This window comes from Periplaneta americana, chromosome 10 (assembly GCF_040183065.1).
Source record: "Periplaneta americana isolate PAMFEO1 chromosome 10, P.americana_PAMFEO1_priV1, whole genome shotgun sequence".
In the NCBI taxonomy this organism is placed as follows: Eukaryota; Metazoa; Arthropoda; class Insecta; order Blattodea; family Blattidae; genus Periplaneta; species Periplaneta americana.
Genome location: NC_091126.1, coordinates 127,775,495 through 127,800,224, shown reverse-complemented (window position 1 = coordinate 127,800,224; position 24,730 = coordinate 127,775,495). Strand labels below are relative to the sequence as shown.

The 24,730-nt window shown below is 35.8% G+C and overlaps 1 protein-coding gene across 12 annotated transcripts in view; it reads left to right on the top strand.

Moving 5' to 3' along the window:
- Window positions 1-24,730, top strand: part of NfI (Nuclear factor I) — an 849,368-nt gene that overhangs the window by 487,652 nt on the left and 336,986 nt on the right. For all 12 annotated transcript variants that reach the window (XM_069838135.1, XM_069838131.1, XM_069838133.1 and 9 more), the window contains exon 4: window positions 4,734-4,917. In XM_069838135.1, the coding sequence (XP_069694236.1) occupies window positions 4,734-4,917 (184 nt within the window). The remainder of the gene's footprint in view (window positions 1-4,733; window positions 4,918-24,730) is intronic.

Here is a 24,730-nt window from a genome sequence, read left to right as displayed (position 1 = left end):
CTATCAGTTCTCAGTTCACAGTTCTTCTATCTCAGTCACTCGAGTTCACAGTATCTCGAACCACAGACCTTCAGAGACAGTTCACTGTACTCGAACTCAGGTCCCTCCAACTGCGGTCCACTGCACTCGAACTCAGGTCCCTCCAACTGCGGTCCACTGCACTCGAACTCAGGCCTTCGGATGCTGACGCAGATGCGGACGCACACTCGAGTCGAACTCCGGCACACAAGTCTGGCTTGCTTGCTCTGGCTTACTCACTGATTGAATAACTGAAAACTCTGTCTCGTTCCTTCGCGTCCGTAATTTATAACCACAGGGACGTAGCCTCGAAAGTTCCACGCGTCTCTAGAGATGGCACTCCAGAAAAATCCAGAGTCCTCTCCTCTCTACCAGCACCAGATGCGCGCGCACTCTCTCTCCACTCTCTCGCCGCGTAGGCCCTTTCCCCTTACTTCTCTCCGCCGCGCGCCGTCCCCGCGCGATCTGCTTTCTTGCGGGACGCTGGTCGTGAGTTCGAATCTCACGTCGCTGTCACATATAAATCTAAATTTGCATTTTTTTATTATTTATGAAATCCATACACAACTTTTCTAATTTAATACTAGAACTATTAAAATTGACGAGATTAGGATATTTAAATATAAATTTGTTATATATTCTTGGGCCTAAATTACTACTATGATTAAATACTGTAGCAGTGTTGCATTTTGGTTCAAACAATCTTAAAGAATTCATACCTTTTGTTTCATAACTATGAGAATACAATTCAAAATTATTTCGATTTTTATGTATGAATTTTAAGAGTACAATATGAAAAATTTGTCTTATTTTAAGAACATTAAAGTCTAAAAACAATTTTTGAGGTGGAAAATCAATAGGTTTATGAAGACATATTTTAATTATCTTTTGTGTAATAAATAAAGTGGATTAAAATTGGTTTTAAATAAGCCAGTAATTAATTCAGTCGTTAAATAACTAAGTAATAATACTAATAATGTTACGAATGACATTCCAATTTATTATTTACTTTCTTGAAGTATTATTTAAAAAATATATATTCTTATAAGGTAAACGACTCGCATATAGGCCTACTAGCAGATGAAAAACTATGGATCAGTGTTTGTAGCTTTCCTAAATGTAATTTTATAAGGAAACTGTATGTAGGCCTACAACAGCTGTAGGGGTGGGAAAGAGAATATTCTGAACAGATTTTCAAAAACTATTTCTCTAATTTTTATAAATCGTGGCATCATGTATTTACTTTTCCATTTTTGGGTTCTTGAGGTCTCAAAACGTACAGAATAATATTTGTTTCACAATTATTTATAAACTGTCATTTTGTAAAAACTGCCTCCAACGTATGTGTACATAACAAAGAGAAATGTTTCCGTATATCAGTTTACCACAATGCTTAGTAATCCAGCTACGTAAAGCCTGAAGTTAAGAACACACAGTATGCCGAATACAGGTAATGCTACCGATGAAGATGTAAACAAACAGGTCGTCGCTTCGTGTTCGTGGAAAACGGTCAATTCCCAATTAAGTGAAGCACTGTTAAACAAGCTGTGACCAACTACTGAAATGAGGTGCGACCAATATGGAAACACATCCTAGAGTCGTGATCTCCATTTCCGTGGTGATAGTTGCAGTGAAAAATAGTATGCACTCATAATTTATGGAACTTGATCTTTCTGCAGATATCACTTAAAATGATTTTATATCGCGAGAAACTTCTTTCAGTATCACACGACCAGAGCTAGGAAGTTGGTACCGATACGATTACATTTTGTGAACTTAGACTACAGTATATCTCTACCTAATAAACAGTAATAACGTAGCTCTAAACATCAACAAATCAGCGCAACAAACATACAGTCGGGTAATAATCAGACTTGTCTTTGTGCCAATGCTTCACGGCCATAGAAAACACAATTAGCAAATAATTTAAGAAGACACTAATTGTCAATTAGAAACTTCGTAATTTTCAATATAAAATTATTTATGCACATGTATAAAAGTAACGAATTAAACACATAATAATATGTCCCTAGACTTGTTACAATACTTAATAATACGCATTTTCAGTTTATCAAAAGAAATATTCCTTCTAAATTCAGAAAAAAACTACTTGAATGCGGAAAATATTCGTTCTACGTCATAAGACGTGACTGGAGCATATCTGAAATATGATACAGTACTTCTTACTATACCGTCAAGTGAACAATACCTTACTGAATCTAATAGTGCGTCTTGTATGTGGCACATCATATTAAACCTATAATTATTTTCAAGGACACTTTTCATATTTGCTTTAATGACTATTGGGACTTTTCCATATTGGTATATATGTAGGCCTATACTTGTACAATATTATTCCTTCCACATATCTCACGGCTTCAATCATTTCCACATTTCTGGACTGCAATAGGATGACTGTTCTAGACAATTCATCTGTTTGAAGGGATATTGCAACATACCAACATTATACATAAATATCGAAATAGTATATTACGATACAAGTTTGGGAAATGCTTTTTACAAAATCGAGGTAAATTTCGAATACAATATACTTTGCATTGAAAATTTAAAGCAATATTATTCCAAAGACTTCGCAAAACTGCACTCTAATGGTAACTAAGTAACAATAAGTGCACTGTAATGGGTCTGTTTCGGTATAGTTTCACATTATGAAGAATGGTTTCCCTAGCAACATGTTTTTGTGTGGGAATTCTAACTTTCAAGGCTTAACAACAATATCTGTAAATACAACAAAAACACAATCGTGCAAAAAAAATTATAGTTTAAGAAAGTTTCTCTTCATTACTGTATTTCCCATGTAAAGAGAGGTATTCCATGTGTTTTTTCCTAGCACAGCGTCCTGAACTACTATTCGTTTTATAGATTAAATTTCTTCATTATGTAATTTCCAAGAAAACATTTCTCCATTTGTAACTGTGGTTACCGCCAAATTTTTTAAGTATTGCATTTAATTTCTTGTAATTCAATGATTTTACTTCTGTCACTTTAAAAACCGTTCATTAAACTGCACAACTTCACTGCGAACGTTATTACGTAATGAAACTGCTTTTCTCTGGTCTAATGTAGTGACGAGTCATATCCATAATTGCGCATATACTCTTAGTGGTTTATATGAACGGAGTATAGTATGCTAATGCAATATATCTATATGTCTGTCTCAACCTAAAAATATTGTTTTGGTACGAACTTCTTAAGATTGCACATGACTTTGTTAATGCAAGAGAATAATATAAAATATTCCTATTGTTCTTTGTGTTTCATCAGGCTATTCGTATGTCGTATTTTTCAGTGTACCTTTCTAGGAATTTTCTAAAATGTCTATTATTCAATTCATTAATTGGGATGTTAGCACTGACTAGCACGGTTCACAAATCCATGATGTTAAACGTCGAGTAAATATCTTGACAATTTTCAGATTTGTATCGTACTGGTTCTTTTGAATTACGTTCAACATATTTTCTGTGCCTTTTGGTATTGCAATGCCTTTCACTGAACTGTTTTTGTCATTTTATGTTTATTTCACACAACTTATATTGAATGTTGTCTATATTAACAGTGAAATTATCAGTTCAATACTTTCTAATATGCACCTGCTACATTACACGCTTGAGCACCTTACTTAAGACATTTTAGCTTTGCAATGAACCTACAGTCAGTCGCAAAGATGTAGTTGTTTAAAGAATAACACCAGTAACAGAACAGCACTGATTGATAACTACGGTGTACTTTCTAAGACTGCGTCCCGGTTTCGACTTACTAGTGCGAGAGAGAGAGGATGAGTATTTTGTATACGAACTTGCCTATATGTACGCTGTGACGTCACATACATGTCGAATTAGACAATTTCATTCCGGCTTAAAGATAGTTGAATTACGAAGCCATAAGAGTCATGAATTAGGCCTAAATAATAGACAAAAGCTAATCAAAAAGAATTCAATAACAATGGTTCTTCCAAGTAATTAATCATAACGAAAATTACAGAGAGATAACGCATGGAAATCTTGATGATAGGCAGAAGAGGAAGTATTAAATGGCCCTGAAGGTCTCCTGATCTCTACCCATTAAATTTCTTCTTGCGGGGCTGATTTAATTGAAGGGTCTACCAGTACAGACAACGAATTAAAACGGAGAATTAATTAAGGATATGAGATATAACAGATCACCCTAACAGTATTTGCGAAAATATTAAACAATTTCCAACACAGATTTAGGCATTATTTGACAGTGAATGGGCCACTTTGAACGCTTTCCGTAAAGTGATATCAACACGTTACACAATTACAATATTGTTAAATTTGTTTTCCTTTCTTAAAAATCTTTGACATCTATTAATAATGTAGTTATATTTCAATGGTGCACATACATTTCATAAGACAACAAAGTGTTTTTTTATGTATGAAAAAATTATATTTTCTACGTTTCCGAAAACAAATAAGTGCATGATGCTTTTTGAAAAAACAGACTCCTTGGCACATAATTTATAAATAACAACATAGCTTTCTGAAAACATGTTTAAATGTTTCATTTTTCATTCCCTATAACATATGTATATAGAGTTTCTTCATAAAATTAATAATAGAGAAGCTACAAGCAGTGTTCCATAATTTTTACTCATTCTACATACACATATAGAAACATAAATATTGGCATCTGTTACATAGAATTCTAAGCAGGCGTTGTCTCTTTCCTTGCAGGTGTGGCGTCTCGACCTGGTGATGGTCATCTTGTTCAAAGCGATTCCCCTCGAGAGTACAGACGGGGAGCGCCTCGAGAAGTCCCCGGAGTGTGCTCACCCTGGCCTCTGCGTCAACCCGTACCACATCAACGTATCCGTCCGCGAGCTCGACCTATACCTGGCGAATTTCATCAACAGTCACGGTGAGTGGAATTCACACACACACAAACCAATTTAAAATTAGCACTCTCACAGCTTCAGTTCGCAGGAAGAGAAGGTAAGCAGACGTCGTTATCTCCGCCATCTCCCTTTAACTCTCTTTCTATCGCCAGATAAAATACAGTGAATAGAAAATTTTACTCTAAACCAGTGGTTTTCCGCTTTTACCCACCCCTTCGAGCCTATTAAAATAGATTAGAGATTAATTCAATAATTAAAGACACATCCTGTTGTAAGTAAGATTATTATACAACTTGAGTTATTTTATTTCTATAGTTCCCAGTTCTAATTAACTTATGCTAACTAGATTATATACTTCATTATCTGAAAGTATTTTTAGGCCAAACGACCTTATCCAAGTCAAAGTGATGAAAACAAATAAAACGTCTTTTTCCGTTTTGTACCCCAGTTTTTTAATTTCCTAAATCAGTATGAGTCTTATAATTAAACACATTATCAAAACTCTATTGCTGTTGCGCGCTTACATTGGAATTTCCTTTCTTCTTTATTGGTTATTTACGACGCATTATCAACTGCTATGGTTGTCTGGCGTCTGAATGAGATGAAGATGATAATGCCAGCGAAATGAGTCCAAGGTCCAGCGCCGAAAATTACCCAGCATTTGCTCTTATTGGGTTGAGGAATAACCCCAGAAAAATCTCAACCAGGCAACTTGTCCCAACCAGGATTTGAACCCGGAGGAATTTCCCTTATGAAGGGATGTAACCACTGTTTGTTTTCTTTAATTTCACGTTTAGAAACGAAGAATTGAAGACTCAGTGGCACTTTACAGTATAGCCACCGTTTACAGAATATCGGTTTAAATTATAGGTGTCAAGGTCATCGCCACAAATAAGAGGTGATACAGATTGTGAGGCGAGACCTGGCATGTGAGCTGCGCGAGAGGGGAAAAAAGGAGCTATCAGAAAGAGAGTTTATTTCAGGATGGGTAATATTATACGTATCTACCGACATGGAAGTTCATCTCAGACTAAAACCTATCTTCCCCTCCACACTCATTGCTGATATATCCACGGCACATGATAAGATCACAGGACAGGTCTTGCCTCCTCTACTGTAGCATTCGTAGCGCAGGAGAAATTGAGGGGAAAAACGTGGCTATTTGTGCAAACAAACGACGACCACAAATTAAGCTTCGCTGTTCACGAATGTCGTTAATTCAATTTGAAAAGTTATATTTCCAAGTAATCATAAACTATGCACCATACTACATTTAACCAAAACATTGCGGTGTATGCTTCATTTGAATTCAATAAAACTGGGAGTTATTTATAATCAACTTAACTAACATGTCCATATTATTACTTAGGGCTAAGCCACAATATGAAGTAAAATAAAGCAAATGCATTCTTCAGATCGAGCTCTAAGAATTTCTTTTGAAGTATGATGTGTCTTCAATTATTGAATATATCCCTTGTTCCTGTTAGTGGATTTTAAATGCAAATAAAATGTTCGCATACAATTTAAATCTTTTCCTTATATTGAGGTCACTCTGTTATGAAAATTAATTCATTTTATAAGGTACTATTCCCCGTTTTCATAAAACCGTCCATTACTTTCAGGTTAAAATAACAATTTAAGAATTCAATGCTATTAAAGTACCTGACAGACAGGATTGAAAAATACTTTATATATTATGTTCGTGTATTCAGATTCCGGTTATGATAATCGAAAGTTTTGCTCGTAGGTGTTTATTACATCGTTTGGTCCTTGCAAATAACATGAAATTAGCAGAGTAAAGGAATATAAATATTTCTTAGTTTCTGCTTCCTTTTCTTTGACATTTTAGAGAAAGGACGGGAAAATTATCAGACTTCCTTCGATCCAAGCATCTGATTTTTTTTTTGTGTGAAAAAAATACTTCAGTATGTTTATGAAGTAAATAGTACCGTATACTGTGTGTTTTTTTTTTTTCATAATTTTAATAAGGGACATAAGCTTATTTTAATGTTTCATATTTATGAACGTTCGTGCTAAGATAGTCTATAATTTTGTCAAATTTACCGGAGTTATATTTGACTTTATTACATTTTGCAGTTCTTCAGAACTTAACTAATGCTAACAGAGTCTCGTATCTAGCCTAGATTGTATGAGTTGAATAATAGCTTGCGGTACAGCAGTTTAATTTCGGATTTTGTGAGACTTCTAGTTACTATGTATTTTTCTCCACATTCACACTTTCTCTTTACGTAATTTCTATATTTTATCACAAAGCTCAACCGATTCTAACTAAAGAATTCGACATTTTCGTTAGTTGTAATGAAATGAAGCTTTAAGGACAAAAAAATATCTGATATAGTGTCAAGTGATCATTTGCAAAATAAACAGATAATTTTAATCGTAATTTAACGAAAACAAATTTTTCAAAACATAAAAGTATAATTCTATGTATTGTGGGTCCCTATCACCACGGCATGGCGCGACCTCAGGTTGCGGATAGAGGAGACGGCCTCCAGATATGGAGGGTAGCTGTGAATATATTGAATAAGCAGTCGTGGACAGCCGATAAGGGGTGGTCCTCCAGCTTCGGGGTTGGGCGAAGGGCTAACAACCTATCACCGTAAAAAAACAGCTTGTTACGAATCCCTACAATAAGCCCCGGAATAGGACTGATTCTCTGGCACGACCACAGCAAAGGAATAAGGTTTTGAGATTTGGCACTTGGAACGTAACTAGTCTTTATAGAACAGGAGGGGTAACATTAGTAGCAAAAGAACTAGCTAGATATAGAATAGACTTCGTGGGAGTACAAGAGGTTAGGTTAGATGGGAATGGCATATCACAAATAGGAGATTACTTGTTGTATTATGGGGAAGGAAACAATAATCACCAATTAGGAACAGGATTCTTTGTTCATAAAAGAATAAAATCAGCAGTAAAAAGGTCGAATTTATCAGTGACAGGTTATCATATTTAGTACTTAAGGGTAGATGGTGCGACATCATATTTATAAATGCTCACGCCCCTACAGAAGAGAAAGACGACCATATAAAGGATAGCTTCTATGAGGAATTGGAACATACTTTTGATCAGTTCCCTAGATATCACATGAAAATTTTATTGAGGGATTTCAACGCTAAAGTAGGACGGGAGGATATTGTTAGACCAACTATTGGAAAAGAGAGCCTACACACAATTAGTAGTGACAATGGAGTTAGATTAGTCAACTTTGCCACATCGAAAAATTTAATTGTAAAAAGTACAACATTCCCCCATAAGGATATACATAAATGTACTTGGACTTCTCCAGATGTATTGACACACAACCAAATAGATCACATCTTGGTAGATAAACGGAGACATACTAGTATAGTAGATATTCGAACTTTCAGGGGTGCAGACTGTAATTCTGACCATTATTTGGTGGTTGGAGAATTAAGAGAAACATTATCAGTAGCCAAGCGAGTAGAGCAACAAGTTAATATTACTAAATTCAATATTTTGAAATTAAAGGACGAGGAAGCTAAGCAAAATTATCAGGTCGAAATTTCGAATAGGTTTACCACTTTAGAAAGTTCCGACGAAGTTGAGAAAGAATTAGATGTTAATAGCGTGTGGGAAAATATCAAAGATAGTATCAAAATTGCAGCTGAGCAGAGCATAGGTTATTATGAAACTAAGAAAAAGAAACCGTGGTTTGATGAAGATTGTTGCATGGTAGTAGAAAGAAGAAAACAGGCAAAATTGAAATTCTTACAGGATCCAGTTGAGGAGAAGAGAGATAATTATTTCAATGAAAGACGGGAAGCAAGTCGTACACTTAGGAATAAAAAGAGAGGTTACTTGAAGGAAAAACTGAATGAGGTAGAAACAAATAGTAAGAATAAAAGCATTCGAGATTTATAAAAGGGTATACAGGAATTCAAGAACGGATATCAGCCAAGGGTAAACGTGATCAAGGATGAGAATGGTGACTTGCTTGCAGACTCTCCATCAATCCTAAACAGATGGAAAAACTATTTTGCGCAACTACTAAATGTACATAGGCCAAATACAAATGATCGGAACGAAATTGAAATACAAACTGCTGAGCCATTTATACCCGAACCCACGCTTTCAGAAGTCGAAATTGCGATAGAAAATCTGTAAAAGTACAAGTCTCCAGGTATCGATCAAATTCCAGCAGAATTAATACAAGAGGGTGGAAGTGCATTATATAGCGAAATTTATAAACTTGTACGTGCTATTTGGGAAAAGGAAATTGTACCAGAACAATGGAAGGAGTCCATAATTGTACCTATTTTTAAAAAGGGGGACAAAACCAACTGTAGTAACTTCCGAGGAATATCACTTTTGTTGACGTCGTACAAAATTTTGTCCAATATTCTTTTGAGAAGATTAACTCCGTACGTAGATGAAATTATTGGGGATCATCAGTGCGGTTTTCGGCGTAATAAATCGACTATTGATCAGATTTTTTGTATTCGACAGATAATGGAGAAAAAATGGGAGTATAAGAGTACAGTGCATCAGTTATTCACAGATTTCAAAAAGGCATATGACTCGGTTAAGAGGGAAGTATTATATGATATTCTTATTGAATTTGGTATTCCCAAGAAACTAGTTCGATTAATTAAAATGTGTCTCAGTGAAACATACAGCAGAGTCCGTATAGGTCAGTTTCTATCTGATGCTTTTCCAATTCACTGCGGGCTAAAGCAGGGAGATGCACTATCACCTTTACTTTTTAACTTCGCTCTAGAATATGCCATTAGGAAAGTTCAGGAGAACAGGCAGGGTTTGGAATTGAACGGGTTACATCAGCTTCTTGTCTATGCGGATAACGTGAATATGTTAGGAGAAAATACACAAACGATTAGGGAAAACACGGAAATTTTACTTGACGCAAGTAAAGCTATCGGTTTGGAAGTAAATCCCGAAAAGACAAAGTATAAGATTATGTCCCGTGACGGGAATATTGTACGAAATGGAAATATAAAAATTGGAGATTTATCCTTCGAAGGGGTGGAAAAATTCAAATATCTTGGAGAAACAGTAACAAATATAAATGACACTCAGGAGGAAATTAAACGCAGAATAAATATGGGAAATGCGTGTTATTATTCGGTTGAGAAGCTCTTATCATCCAGTCTGCTGTCCAAAAATCTGAAAGTTAGAATTTATAAAACAGTTATATTACCGGTTCTTCTGTATGGTTGTGAAACTTGGACTCTCACTCTGAGAGAGGAACATAGGTTAAGGGTGTTCGAAAATAAGATGCTTAGGAAAATATTTGGGGCTAAGCGGGATGAAGTTACAGGAGAATGGAGAAAGTTACACAACACAGAACTGCACGCATTGTATTCTTCACCTGACATAATTAGAAACATTAAATCCAGACGTTTGAGATGGACAGGGCACGTAGCACGTATGGGCGAATCCAGAAATGCATATAGAGTGTTAATTGGGAGACCGGAGGGAAAAAGACCTTTAGGGAGGCCGAGACGTAGATGGGAGGATAATATTAAAATGTATTTGAGGGAGGTGGGGTATGATGATAGAGACTGGATTAATCTTGCACAGGATAGGGACCGCTGGCGGGCTTATGTGAGGGCGGCAATGAACCTTCGGGTTCCTTAAAAGTCATTTGTAAGTAAGTAAATAAAAGTATAATTTTCGCACTCTATTGAATACTTTTTAAATTTCGTAATAGAATATTAAGAAAATACCATTGACTTAAAGGGGCATATACTACCCGTATATTCTCGAAAGTCGAATTATTTGTTGTTGAAAATATATGTGTATGTATATATTTGGGGCTTGATGGTGAAAATGTCTTTTATGCCGTCCTAGGATTATAAACAGGTTGTTACTACATCCAACATCGTGCGTAATCGACTTATTATAGCACGCGTGCCAATAAAAGCAATGACGTATTCCCTATGACGTAATACCGGAACGTTTGCTATCTTGCTTACCACTTCTACGCGCGACGTAACAAGAAATGAAATGCAGGACAGAAGGTAACGTATCGTTTATTTTCAGTCCGTAACAATTTTGTATCATTTTTGTAATATCATATAAAACAATTCCGTGGGTCAGAGAAACTATATTAACAAAATAAAGAACATTTGTAAAACATAACCTCCAAGGTCATCCATTTCTCTTTATTCAGTGTCAATGCCAGGCGCAACTAATCGATACGAACATAGCAAGATTCTGTCAGCTATGGATCCCGAATCTTTTTCATAATTTATTTCCTACAATTTATAAAGCTAAGATGCCATAAATGTTGTACCCAACTCGTGGATAATCTTATTAAGACACTCGTGAAAATTGTCTCACGAACTGACAGTTCGTCCGACAAACATTCACTCATGCCATAATCATCAAGATTATCCACTTGTTGCATAAATAACAATTAAATACTGTATCTATAATATTTTTCAAGATATGTGCTAAAACGTGACACTTCAGTTGATTTGGGTCATTTAAATAAGGACAGAACTCCTCATCTTCAGTAAGTTTGACGCTCATTTCCCTTAACTTAAATTTTAGGAAATTTTCCTCATAACCTACTTTTTTTTAGATAAATTCGTGAAATTTTTAAATGTTGCATGCGGGTATATTTTATACCGGAAAACATACCCTGCCTTTAGCACTACTTTATAACTTTTTATTAATAATTCATTTTGTAAATAAATGAATAATTCATGGAAAAAATAACAAACTTATCTCTTATTTACACATGTCGGTTTGAAATAACACCGACAACACTTAGTATGTTGTACAGGATAGCAAATAGATCTTTTTCAAGCAGGGATCCGTCTCTGGAATACATAGTTCGAGCGCTTCGAGGCGTCAAAGCGTAACAACGCTTCTGATATGGTGATGGGCGTGCGTTCCACATTTTATCAGGAAAATTCCACCAATCAAACAAGAATATCACATCGTGCATTAAATTGCAAAAGGTGCTAGAATTGTCGACCTCCAATTTCATTACAGACCGTACATCGGCGGTGCAGATATAGGCGCACATGGTAAATACGTGTTGTTGTGTGCTAAGTATTTCAGTCGATGTGTGAATTCGTGCGATATTATTCTTTTCTGATATTACAGGAATCTTGTACCACATATCCTTCATTTGTAAACCAAAGAAAATCGTCGAGAGATGTAAGATCTGGTGACTGTGGTGGCCATACAAGCAGCCCCCATCTACCATTGACATTCATTCTGCCCTATGCAAACAGCATATCGGTCATTTCCATAGTTGTCAACAATGTTACTGGAACACACCACAAACGACTCAATTAGGATGCGGAGCGTTGACTATGGAGTTATTTCGCTCATACGCAGGAAAGCTATCAGGTGCAGATAGCCCTTCCACTTTGCGTCGGTGGCTCATACGTTGCATAACTACAAGAACGCCAAAAACAATCGGAACAAATTTTGAAGCTCTATTGCAGCCAAACCACGCATTTCCGGACATAGGTCCCCTCCTGAAAAATGATCAGTTTGCTGCCATGTACAGCATACTAAGTGTTTTGGGTGTTATTTTGAATCACTTTGTATAATCAACTCATTCATTTCATTCACAGTTTTCTGCAAAAGCACAGGTATTTCACTGCAAATCCATCATTCTCCAATATTCCCTATTTTCCGCTTTTCTTTTAGAATCTGCATACGACCCATATATCTTAATATTGTTTATAGTCTGATACCCATCCTCTCCTGCTCCGAACTCTTCCCCCGTTCACCATTTCTTCCAGTGTATTCTTCAATAGGCAGTCTCTTCTTAGCCAGTGACCCAGCCAGTTTCTTTTTCTCTTCTCTATCAGTTTCAGCATTATTCTTTCTAGTACAGCTTCATTTCTTATTCTGTGTGTCCATATCACACGCTTCATTCTTCTCCATATCCACTTTTCGAATGCTTCCAAACGTTCGTTTTCACTTCGTCGTGATGCCCATGTTTCTGCCCCATAGAGTGCCACATTCCACACAAAGCACTACACTAGACTCTTCCTTAGTTATTTTTTCCAGAGGTCCGCAGAAGATCGTCTTTTTTCTATTAAACGCTTCCTTTGCAATTGGTATCCTCCTTTTGACTTCCTAGCAGAACCTCATGTTACTACTTATAGTAAATTCAACTTATTAGGAAGTGTTGTTAACACACTCATTATTTATTTATTTATTTATGTATTTATTTATTTATTTATTTATTTATTTATCTGCTTGTTTATTTGTTTGTTCATTTATTTATCTTGTCTGAACATGGTGGATTCGATGCATTCCAGTTCAAATCGTCATTCTCATTACAAATACAAATATAACATATAGTTTCACAAATACTAGCCTATGAACTACTACTTAATTTAGCAGCTCTGCTAATAACAGAACTCATTATGAATCAAATAGAGAAGAAAGCAATAAAAATATTCGAAATTGTACAAGACATTAAATAAGCCAATTTTTCTTTCAAAAATTGCAACTCCAATTAAAAAATATATAATTACCCTTTACAGTGAAAGCTTTTTTGGATTCTAAAATCTGCTTATTAATCTAGAAGTAATATGTAGTCAATAAAGATAGGAATGTATACCACAACATGAGAATGTTATGTTAGTTGTGCTTAGACTGTCGTTACGTCAAGAATGACGTGAAGCCTGAAGTATGGCCAGGTTACAACTGAAATGTGTTTTGTATCGCAGCAATTGAATGGAGATACGTTTTTCGTGCATATGGTTCAGAGTTGTGCTCCGGCAATTGGTTAGATTACATTGCACTGCGATTCGTTGATTTGTTAACCACATAAAGCTACAACCTCACTCTGCTTATACCATGGCAGAGTTCCCTAACAGGTACTCATGCACCTGCATTGCTAGCTACGCTCACTCTTTCTTTCAATACCGAACACTCTATGCATACCTAACCTTGCAGTCTCTGTGGGTAAATTCCTATCTTTAGTAGTCAGTATACCAAATTCCAGCTCAAAGGTATTTAGGATATTATGTAAAACTAAATTTTGAATTTTATGGAAATGTATTCTAGTGAGAATGTGTGTATACCCCCTTAACATCACAAAAATACACTTTTTAGTAATATTTTATGTAAACTTATGATATTTATTCAGTATCAAAATACAAAATGAATTTAAGTTACGGTACCCGTAACAAGGAATGAAAGTTGTTACCTGTATATCAACATTCCCATAGACATAACTGTAGCGCGTCCACTTACAGATCTGCATGCAAATTGAAGAACAGGCTTTGACTAACACAACACATGTGCATTGTGGCATTCGAACTGAACAATTTGTTATGTTTCTTTTGTAGGCTGTAATCATACCGACACCGGGTCAGATTCTTGTAATTAATGCATGAACGCAGTCGTAATTATTTTCGACAACTAGACACTGAGATCTCGACCAGACGAGTTTGATCACTATCGTAACGTCTCTATTATGTGATAATCAAGAAACGATAAGAATGGCCTACTAGTAAGTGTTTCATTGCACTTTATCACTATTCACTATAGAAAAAGTTAATACGTTGCGGAGTTGTAACAAAATCTATTCTGTTTCCTCCGAATCAACTTAATAAGGGGATAAATAAAATCTAAGGTACGGTACCTTCGGGGATTAACGACATGTTAACGTTTGGGCAATTTTCAAGGAGAAGTTCTGCTGTTTTGTTCAGATATAAACTCACAATTCTAAAGTCAAACAAGTTTATCATTTCATTCAGATCTGGCGATCTGCTGCCAGAAAGTAGTGCCGAAGGACGGCAAGACTGCTGGTCCCTTAGGCTTGAATTACTCTATGGAATAAAGGGAATTCCCAAAGTAGGCTAATACTTATCTATAATATCTGACAGAAGTAAACATTCCCGGCAGAGAGGGAGAGAAGTATAATTGTTATCCTACCAATGGCAGATGTCTCATTCCACATTTGTCTTGAAGTTGGCCGGGGGTATAACTTTTCAGTCCGTCCAACTTGAAATCAAGCGTGAAGTGAGACCTCTGCCATTGGTTGAATAGCATTTATGTCTGCTCTCCTCTGCCAGCAATGTTTACATCTCCTGTCAGATATTACGGAACGAAGTGTAGTACCAATCGGATGTATGCCAAATTAGACAGGCAAGACGTGTTATGAGGGATCTGAAAATCTCAATATTTGATATTTGGTAGCATAGCTTTTTCTCTCAGTGCTTCTCTAAAATCATCTAAAAGTTCAACAACACATACATAACTTATATCTTTAAATTCCGGCAAGTCATTTTACGTGGGAGCTGAAATCAAAATTTTGCTCTTCTGTTATTTTGTATCTTATGGTTGTGCTTCAACCAACGAACCAATACGAAGAACCGAGAACCAAAATAACGTAACTGAACTTGAATTTTCTCCCTTCAAAATATAACGTTTCATAAAGCTAAGTGGTAAATTTAATTGTTCATATTTTATTTATTTTCTACACAGTCTTGAAAATTGTGGCACTGGCTTATACAAGAAATGGAATTCTTTGCATCACAATAACTGCGAGTTTGTTTCTCATTGTTCGGTGGTCGTGTAATCAGTAAGCATTTTCCTGTAACTTGACCGGCAAGGTCACAAGATATTAACAGAGTAGATTATTATTGGTTGTGACGCTATCTTAAGGAAAGAGTGTTCTTGAGCAAACCTACGGCAATTGATAATTTGAGGGACTCACTCCATCGTACACACTGTAGCATATATTCCAAAACAAGAACTCAGAGCTGCTGTATACAGCACTGAAGAGAGGCTGTTGCTCGTACAAGAAATCGAACGGTGAAGTTATGGCAGTGGGTGGCAAACTCCAATTTCTTCTGTAATATGCCATGGTCAGAATGTTTAAGATTATATGGAAAATGAAGAGTTTTAACTTCGCGCTAGGATAACACAGATGCTTTGGAATTGAACGCATTACATCAGCTTCTCTCTATGCGGATAACGTGAATATGATAGGAGAAAATCCACAAACGATTAGCGAAAACACGGAAATTTTACTTGAAGCAAGTAAAGCGATAGGTTTGGAAGTAAATCCCGAAAAGACAAAGTATATGATTATGTCTCGTGACCAGAATATTGTACGAAATGAAAACATAAAAATTGGAGATTTATCCTTCGAAGAGGTGGAAAAATTCAAATATCTTGGAGCAACAGTAACAAATATAAACGACACTCTGGAGGAAATTAAACGCAGAATAAATGTGGGTAATGCTTGTTATTATTCGGATGAGAAAATTTTGCCATGTAGTCTGCTGTCAGAAAATCTGAAAGTTAGAATTTATAAAACAGTTATAATACCGGTTGTTCTGTATAGTTGTGAAACTTGGACTCTCACTTTGAGAGAGGAACAGAGATTAAGGGTGTTTGAGTATAAGGTTCTTAGAAAAATATCTGGGGCTAAGAAGGATGAAGTTACTGGAGAATGTAGAAAGTTACACAACGCAGAACTGCAAGCTTTGTATTCTTCACCTGACATAATTAGGAACATTAAATCCAGATGTTTGAGATGGGCAAGGCATGTGGCACGTAATGGGCGAATCCAGAAATGCTTATAGAGTGTTAGTTGGTAGGCCGGAGGGAAAAAGACCTTTGGGGAGAGCGAGACATAGGTGGGAGGATAATATTAAAATGGATTTGAGGGAGGTGGGATATGTTGATAGAGACCGGATTAATCTTGCATAGGATAGGGACCAATGGCGGGCTTATGTGAGGGCGGCAATGAACTTCCGGGTTCCTTAAAAGCCATTTGTAAATGAGTATGTGGAATGTGAAGAAAATATGAAAAATTAAAATTACCTTTTACTTTTGAAAAAAAAAAAGAACAACATTATTAGTGTAAAATAGAAATAAATTGGCAAGCTTCTATGGCTTTCAATTGAGCTGGTTTTGCACCATTGCATCATTAAAAACCTTTAAATTTCATTGTCAACAAATATTTTGGACTTATTGCGTTGTGGATCTTTTGCATTACATTAAGAATTCATAGTTCAAATCTGTCATAATCTTAGTTTTAAAAAGTGTTCTTACGTGTCTTTAGCTCTCGTGTCCATGTATTGTTTAGAATACGAGTCTTAAAATTATGTAAGGTCATGAATCCTCCTCCCCTTCCCTGAGGAAGGCGATATCAACCACTCCCCAAATGTGTCATGTTTACATGACTTAAAACTTGGAAAATAAACTCATGCAGTTGATGGTTGTAGGTTAATCTTAATTCCTGGAATTGCAGCCAAAATGCCTGTTATTGATGACCTAACATCATGGTAACCATTTAAATTAGAATGTACTGAAGCCTGCATCCATAACTTAAGCAGCAGACAGTGCCTCAAGGATAATCACATTGTTACGTGGGAGATGAAGTGCACGTGTTGACGGAGTCGGTATTCAAGTGTCATAAGGTTCAATTGAAAAACAGTATTTATATCCCTCATTGAAGTGAATTTCGCATATGTATGCAAGCTGATTCATATTCTGGAATAATTCTTACATCATCCGTTATCTGTAATAAGCATCATCTCTAGAGCGAACAGTTTTGAATCTTAAACAGTAAACTCTTATGTATTTCACACATATGTAGAGGATATACGCGTAAATATCGAACCGGTCTACAGAGATATGTCTTCATTTACCAGCTTTTTCTTTGTTTAATAATTTACAATTCATTTTTGATAACCAGATAAGCTGATCTTATTGTTACATATATCAATATATTAAAGCATTTTTCAATCTTTATGGCTTAACACATTAAACAAAACCAAATTACATATCACTGTTTTGTATATTTACATTTGTACGAACATTTTCGACCTACAAGGGGCTTCATCAGGAAAAACAATATTAAAATATCATGTCTAAAATCAAGTATATAAAGATGTGCAAGACTGTTTATCATGATACATAACATATGATGAAAATCTCATATTATAGTGCGCACAAATGAACATGTTAAAATGGACTTGAACACATGTATATTAAAAGGTAACATGAAGAATCATTTTTAGTAGGTTATTTTACGACGCTGTATCAACATCTTAGGTTATTTAGCGTCTGAGTGAGATGAAGATGATAATGCCGGTGAAATGGGTCCGGGGTCCAGCACCGAAAGTTACTCAGCATTTGCTCATATTGGGTTGAGGGAAAATCCCTGAAAAAAAACCTCAACCAGGTAACTTGCCCCGATCGGGAATCGAACCTGGTTTCGCGGCCAGACGCGCTAGCCGTTACTCCACAGGTGTGAACTGAAGAATCAATATTAACATGCCTGAATGATAAACAGTCTTGCACATTTTTATATACTTTATTTTAGACATATGATATTTTAATATTGTTTTACCTGATGATGCCCCTTGGAGGGTGAAAACGTTCATAAAATGTAAATATACAAAACAGTGATATGTAAGACGATTTTGTTTAATGTGTTAAACCATACAGATTGAAAAAAAACTTTAATATATTGATATATGTAACAACTTTGTTTAATAGTAAAACAATATGGGCAATATATCTGTGTAAACCCTTATAAATTTTATCATTGAATATCTGTCTTACAGCGAATGTATTCTAAGTTTCTTTTTCGATATCCTGAATCGTAGCGAACACACATTGCTCTAGGTTTTATAACTTAATAGAGATGCAGGGTTGCGCTTTTATTGGAAATGTCGAGAAGTTAATAACATTTCACTCTCTTCTTTTGTTTCATAGTTTGATATTACCACTTTATATTTTGCGAACTTCTTAAAAATAAATGTGAAAAAGTCTATTTTACCAGAATTCTACCTGTTCTGAATGAATAAATATTTTCTACCATTAATTATATTCCACCTACTGTATATTAGTGTATATAAAAATAATTCCACAAATCCCACCAATGCACAAGTTTAATCTCTCCATAACATCGTCATTACATAATTCGTTTAATTATTCTTTTACATGTCGCAATGTAACAGAATTATATTTGCCTTTCCATATGCAAACGATTCATCATTTCGTTTCACTTTAAAGAATCACTCTGTTATTGGTTGTAATGAATGAAAAGTGGCAAAAAACTAATCGATATATATTAATTAGAGCATCCGTTTGAATTAACAATCTTTTCATAATTCTGACACTCAATTACCTAGGAGTAACTCGTAGAAGGAACATAAACTTCGGAAAAAAATGTTCTGGTACTGATGAAACCGTACGGTAAAGAAACCAGCAGAATTCCGAAACGTTATTCTGATTTATATTTTTTTAAGAACTTATGTATACGGAATACTTTCAATAAAATCCTATTTTTGTGTCGCATTCGTATTGTTTCTCAGTTTCATGAAATTATACGTAATTTGGTTCACATCATCTCTACAGAAGTGCAAGCAAATTTGAAGTAGGCCTTACTGAAAATGTATAAGAAATTTAATTTTCAATTTTAGATTTAAGCGAGATCCAACTACTAGCCAACTCAGATTTATATTTTTAATTTGTTGATATATTTAATATTTAATTATGTATTTATGTATTTATTTATTTATTTATTTATTTATTTATTTATTTATTTATTTATTTATTTATTTATTTATTTATTTATTTATTTATTTATTTATTTATTTATTTATTTATTTATTTATTTATTGTGTTTTATTCCCCCGTCATACGATATCGACTTATCTATTAGACCTACTTTGATGTAGGCCTATTTGTTCAGTACATAATGCCACTGCGGGTGTACATCAATTGAGCGCGAAAGGATTAAAAATGCATCAGTTGAGTGCGAGGTCAGTTTTGGGTATACGTCAGTTGAGCGCGGGGTCAATTTCGGGTATACATCAGTTGAGCGTGGTGGTCAGTTTTCCCTAGGGATAGAGATAACACGTAGCACGTGAGAAAATTTGTGTGCAGAGTAATTCAGGCTTGGTGGAGACAAATTCAATCCTTGGGGGCTTTCTAATCAGTATAAAGATAACAATACTGAAATCGGTAAATGGTTGCACTGGGTATTCGTCAAATGAAGTCGGAGATGCATTTGTTGATGTTATTATAAGTATCACAGTCTTTACTGATAATTTGATATCAAAATTCATAGAACCGGATTCGTTATTTCCCCCTGAAATATGGGCTTCCGATATTGTTACATCAGACAGAACTAATAATGCATGTGAGGCGTTCTACAAAGAGTTCTTTGTGAATTTTAATAGTTCACATCCTCATATATCCTTTAATTCATTACTGAGACACAAACTAGCACATATATTAAAATTAATGACAAGGGAAATACTGTTAGATCCAATCCTACATGTGAAAGAAGGAAACAGTATATAGAAGAATTACTTTGTAGATATAGACGCGGAAATATTACTAGAATTGGTTTCCTACAGAGAATGGCCTACTGTTATCCAAGAAAGTGACCTAGATATTAAACAATCCATTACTGGCCCTGGAACAAATATTTTAAACTCTGACAAGCACCAAGTTACCGTTACGAGTACTTTTTTACAAGAGCAGCATTTTTAACCATACCTGTCAATGTACAGAGAGTCCTACGTCTCTACAAAATGGGAAGGGAAATTGCTGTGGCTCGTGTTTAACTGACCACCGCGCTCAACTGATGCATCCCAAAACTGACCGCCGCGCTCAACTGATGCATCCCAAAACTGACCACCGCGTTCAACTGATGCATCCCAAAACTGACCGCCGCGTTCAACTGATGCATCCCAAAACTGACCGCCGCGTTCAACTGATGCATCCCAAAACTGACCGCCGCGCTCAACTGATGCATTCAGTTCAGGTAAAATTTTCTCTTGCGCTCAACTGATGAACTCCCGCCACTGCTTCCTGCTACAATGTCCGACAGCAATACTACTGCGGATGCTATGTTCTCTTATCACTGCATGACGTCGCTTCTTCCTGTTACATATAAAAAATTCGATTTGTTCCTGTTTTTAACTCCAGTAGTCTAAAGACATAGTCACGGCAAAAATCTACCCTGTTACATGTCTTAAGCACCTTTGAAGCTTCGTGTTGCAGGTCGCTTTGGAAACTAATCGTTTCATATTTATTTTAATTTTTCAGTCAGTTTATTCACACGTTTGTACTTTCCAAGTACAGTGTTGATTTCATAATTTTGGAAGGCATGGTCTCCAGATAAAATATTTTTGTGTAACATTATTTTGGTACCCAAATTGTCTTCCTTATTTGGCACATATCCTGGGTGGAATTAGTTAAAGAGAAAATAATATTCAATAAATTTCCCAACTCATTCAATAAAGAAAAGTAATAATCGCGTAGAGAGTATTGTAATCATCGTATATGATAATAATTTTTGTAATACGTACAACCGTTTGTATAATAGTATCCCAAACATATTTCAGAAATATTTTGCAATTCCCATAGGAAATAAACTATAGGCTATTGCTGCTTTAGGAACTAGTGTATGCCTGGAAACAGGTTTACACTTACTACTACGCTTTTCGAAAATGTGATATGGACAATTAACAACCCCTTTAGAATCAGCTTTCTGTTATAAAATCCCGTGGCTTTTACATTATAGTATAGATCTAAAATGGCTTATCTTATAACAAGTGGTAAAAATGATCACAGAAATGGTTCTCTCACTTTTTAAACTTACCCATATCATATTAGAGAGGTAAAACTTAAATTGAGGGGATTCGACCCAGCATCGGAATTGGAATCCGGTGTAGCTTAGTGGATAAAGCATCAGCACATAGAGCTGAAAACCCGGGTTCGAGTCTCGGTGCCGGAGAGAATTTTTCTCTGTTCATCATATGGTAACGCAGAATTCCTGCACGGAAAAATATCATATGTACTTCGGTATATCATAATAATATGATACGCGTAAGTAAACATTTAGTGATTCAAGATGGGGCTCATCCCGTCGGATCTCGTCCACTTAGTCACTCGCATTGAGTGCACATCTGTACATAGTGCGTTGGACATTGTGCCACTATCACATATCCCGTGACATAGCACATCAGGGTAGGCCACCGAACGGAAAACTGAGAGGTAGAACTTAAACTGAGGGGATTCGATCCTGCATCGGAACTGGAATCCGTTGTAGCTTAGTGGATAAAGCGTCAGCACATAGAGCTGAAAACCCGAGTTCGAGTCCCGGTGCCGGAGAGAATTTTTCTCTGTTCCGTCGATCCTTTATAACATTATTCCGTTATTGGAATGTTAACGCAAAGTAGAAGTATATCTCGTGTGTGATAAAGCAGTCAAGGAAAACAACTCAAAATTAATGCAAACAAATGTCCCAGTTGTCGCAGTAATGACACAATCTAGTATATACAGTCACGAAGATCAATACATAGTAAATATGCATCCATAGATAGTTGCTAACCACTAGGATCGCTAATATCGCTTTCATTACATACAATGCGAAATAGTACCGGCACAGTCTATTGTTCCTAGCACCCTAACAACTTAAGCTTCGTGACTGTATATACTAGACTGTGGTAATGAGTTCTGATTCCCTTATCACACGGTCAATATGTTACTATACTGTTGGTGGTTGCTTGTCTGCACCATCCACCTTTTTCTGGTCTTGCGACCACGTGTACTTGCACGTGGAGACTTGCGTACGTAGAAATATCGATTACGTAGCCACCGCCCTCTTCACTCCACCGTTTTAAATTAGGAACTCGTCTTATCACTCTTGTAACTTTAAATAGAACTTTTGTCGGCATTGCCTTCATGCCTGTAACCTTGTGGTGGCTAAGTGATTATACCTTCAGCCTGTCACGTAGGCGGCCCGGGTTCGAATGCCTGTCAAGCTCACAGTGACACTTGTATCCCACAACTAGCAGTTGTGGTTTTTCTCCGTGTTCTCCCGTTTCTACACGTTATGCATCAACATTATTCCGTTCAATCTCCATTCCGTAGCAATCCTCGAACGCCAGCTGGCGATGCACGGAGGGGGCTGGCCTAGGGACGAGTGAGGTTGCCTGCTCGAAATCTGGGTACACAGAGAACCTTAGTGTAGTCAGCCAATTGTGAATAAATGCAAATGTTCTTTAAGATATACGTAACAATACTATCTACTATGCAGCCCCATCTTCAGGATGATAGGATATCAGTCGAAATATCTGTAATGTAATAATAATTTTAAATCATTAATCATTCCTATCAAGATGTAGATACATTTGTCTTAATATTTACACTTTAATATTCGCATATATTATTATTATTATTATTATTATTATTATTATTATTATTATTATTATTATTATTATTATTAGAGCTAAGAATTGCCGTATGGCATAGTTGCGCCCCGCAGTCAATTGGGGGGCCTAGGCATGGCATATTTTCGCCCCGAAGAAAACATGTAGCAGAATGGACATGACATAGTTGCGCCCCGAAGAAATCAGGTAGCAGAATAGACATGGCATAGTTGCGTCCCGAAGAAATCAGGTAGCAGTATGGACATGGCATAGTTGCGCCGCGAAGAAATCAGGTAGCAGAATGTACAGAGGTGTGAAAATTATTAGAATAATATTAATTTTCAAGGTTTTTTAATAGTTCCTTCACAAATATTCATTGAATTGATGAATATTGGTATATAATATTACTATACTGATGTAGGATATATTTACTACTAACAATGCCGGAAAGCATTGTTGTACATTGGTATTTTTCTAATTTTGCAATTGTTATGGGAATTCAGAAATTATTATATTATGTTTGCGGAATTGGAAACATCAAAAATTAATTAAGAAATGCTTTAAACAAATTGTTCTTTGCGTTTACATTGTTGTGAAGGTTCAAATGAACGTATACATCTGTTTTGTGCATATAATTTTTTTATGTTTCCAATTCCGCCAACATAATATAATAATTTCTGAATTCCCATAACAATTGTAAAATAAGAAAAATACCAATGTACAACAATGCTTTCCGGCATTGTTAGTAGTAAATATATCCTACATCAGTATAGTAATATATACCAATATTCATAAATTCAATTAATATTTGTGAAGGAACTATTAAAAAAACTTTAAAATTAAGATTATTCTAATAATTTTCACACCTCTGTACATGGCATAGTTGCGCCACAAAGAAATCAGGTAGCAGAATGGACATGGCATAGTTGAAACCCGGTGGGTATAGTATACACGAAAGTGATTGTCATAAAATAAATACACTATTTAAAATATTACAGTGGTATCTGCATTGAAATCAGGTATCATAATGGAGAGGGCATAGTACACACGGACGTGATTGTCATAAAATAAATAAACTATTTAAAATATTACAGTGGTAGCTGCATTGAAATCAGGTATCATAATGGAGAGGACTTAGTACACACGGAAGTGATTGTCATAAAATAACTAAATTATTTAAAAATATTATAGTGGTACCTGCATTTTTTAAGAACATGTATTTGTCTATTTTACCGCTTCCGAATTCCTCGATCACGTGGTTTAAAAAACGAAGTCTTATTATTTCATCGGGATGCAACTATGCCATGCTCCTTTTCTCTACCTGATGAGAACGGGGCGCAACTATGCCCACAAAACAGGGACCCTTTTTATCCGCTGCACCTTACCTGTCTGTGGGGCGCAACCATGCCGTTACATTCAGCTTCATGCACCGGTACGTAATTGCGTTGGAGTTGTGCATTTCAGTGTTCCGTTCAGCAGTGAACTTCAATTGATCGGTTACATTACGACCGAATACTGCTATTCGTAACAGGCAACATTCAACGTCTTGTAAAGTAGAATAATAGCAAGATGCCGAGGACGAAATTTGTGACTTAATTTCAAATGAGGAAATTTGTAATAATGAAACAGATTTTGAGATTAATAATGCTTATTTAAAATA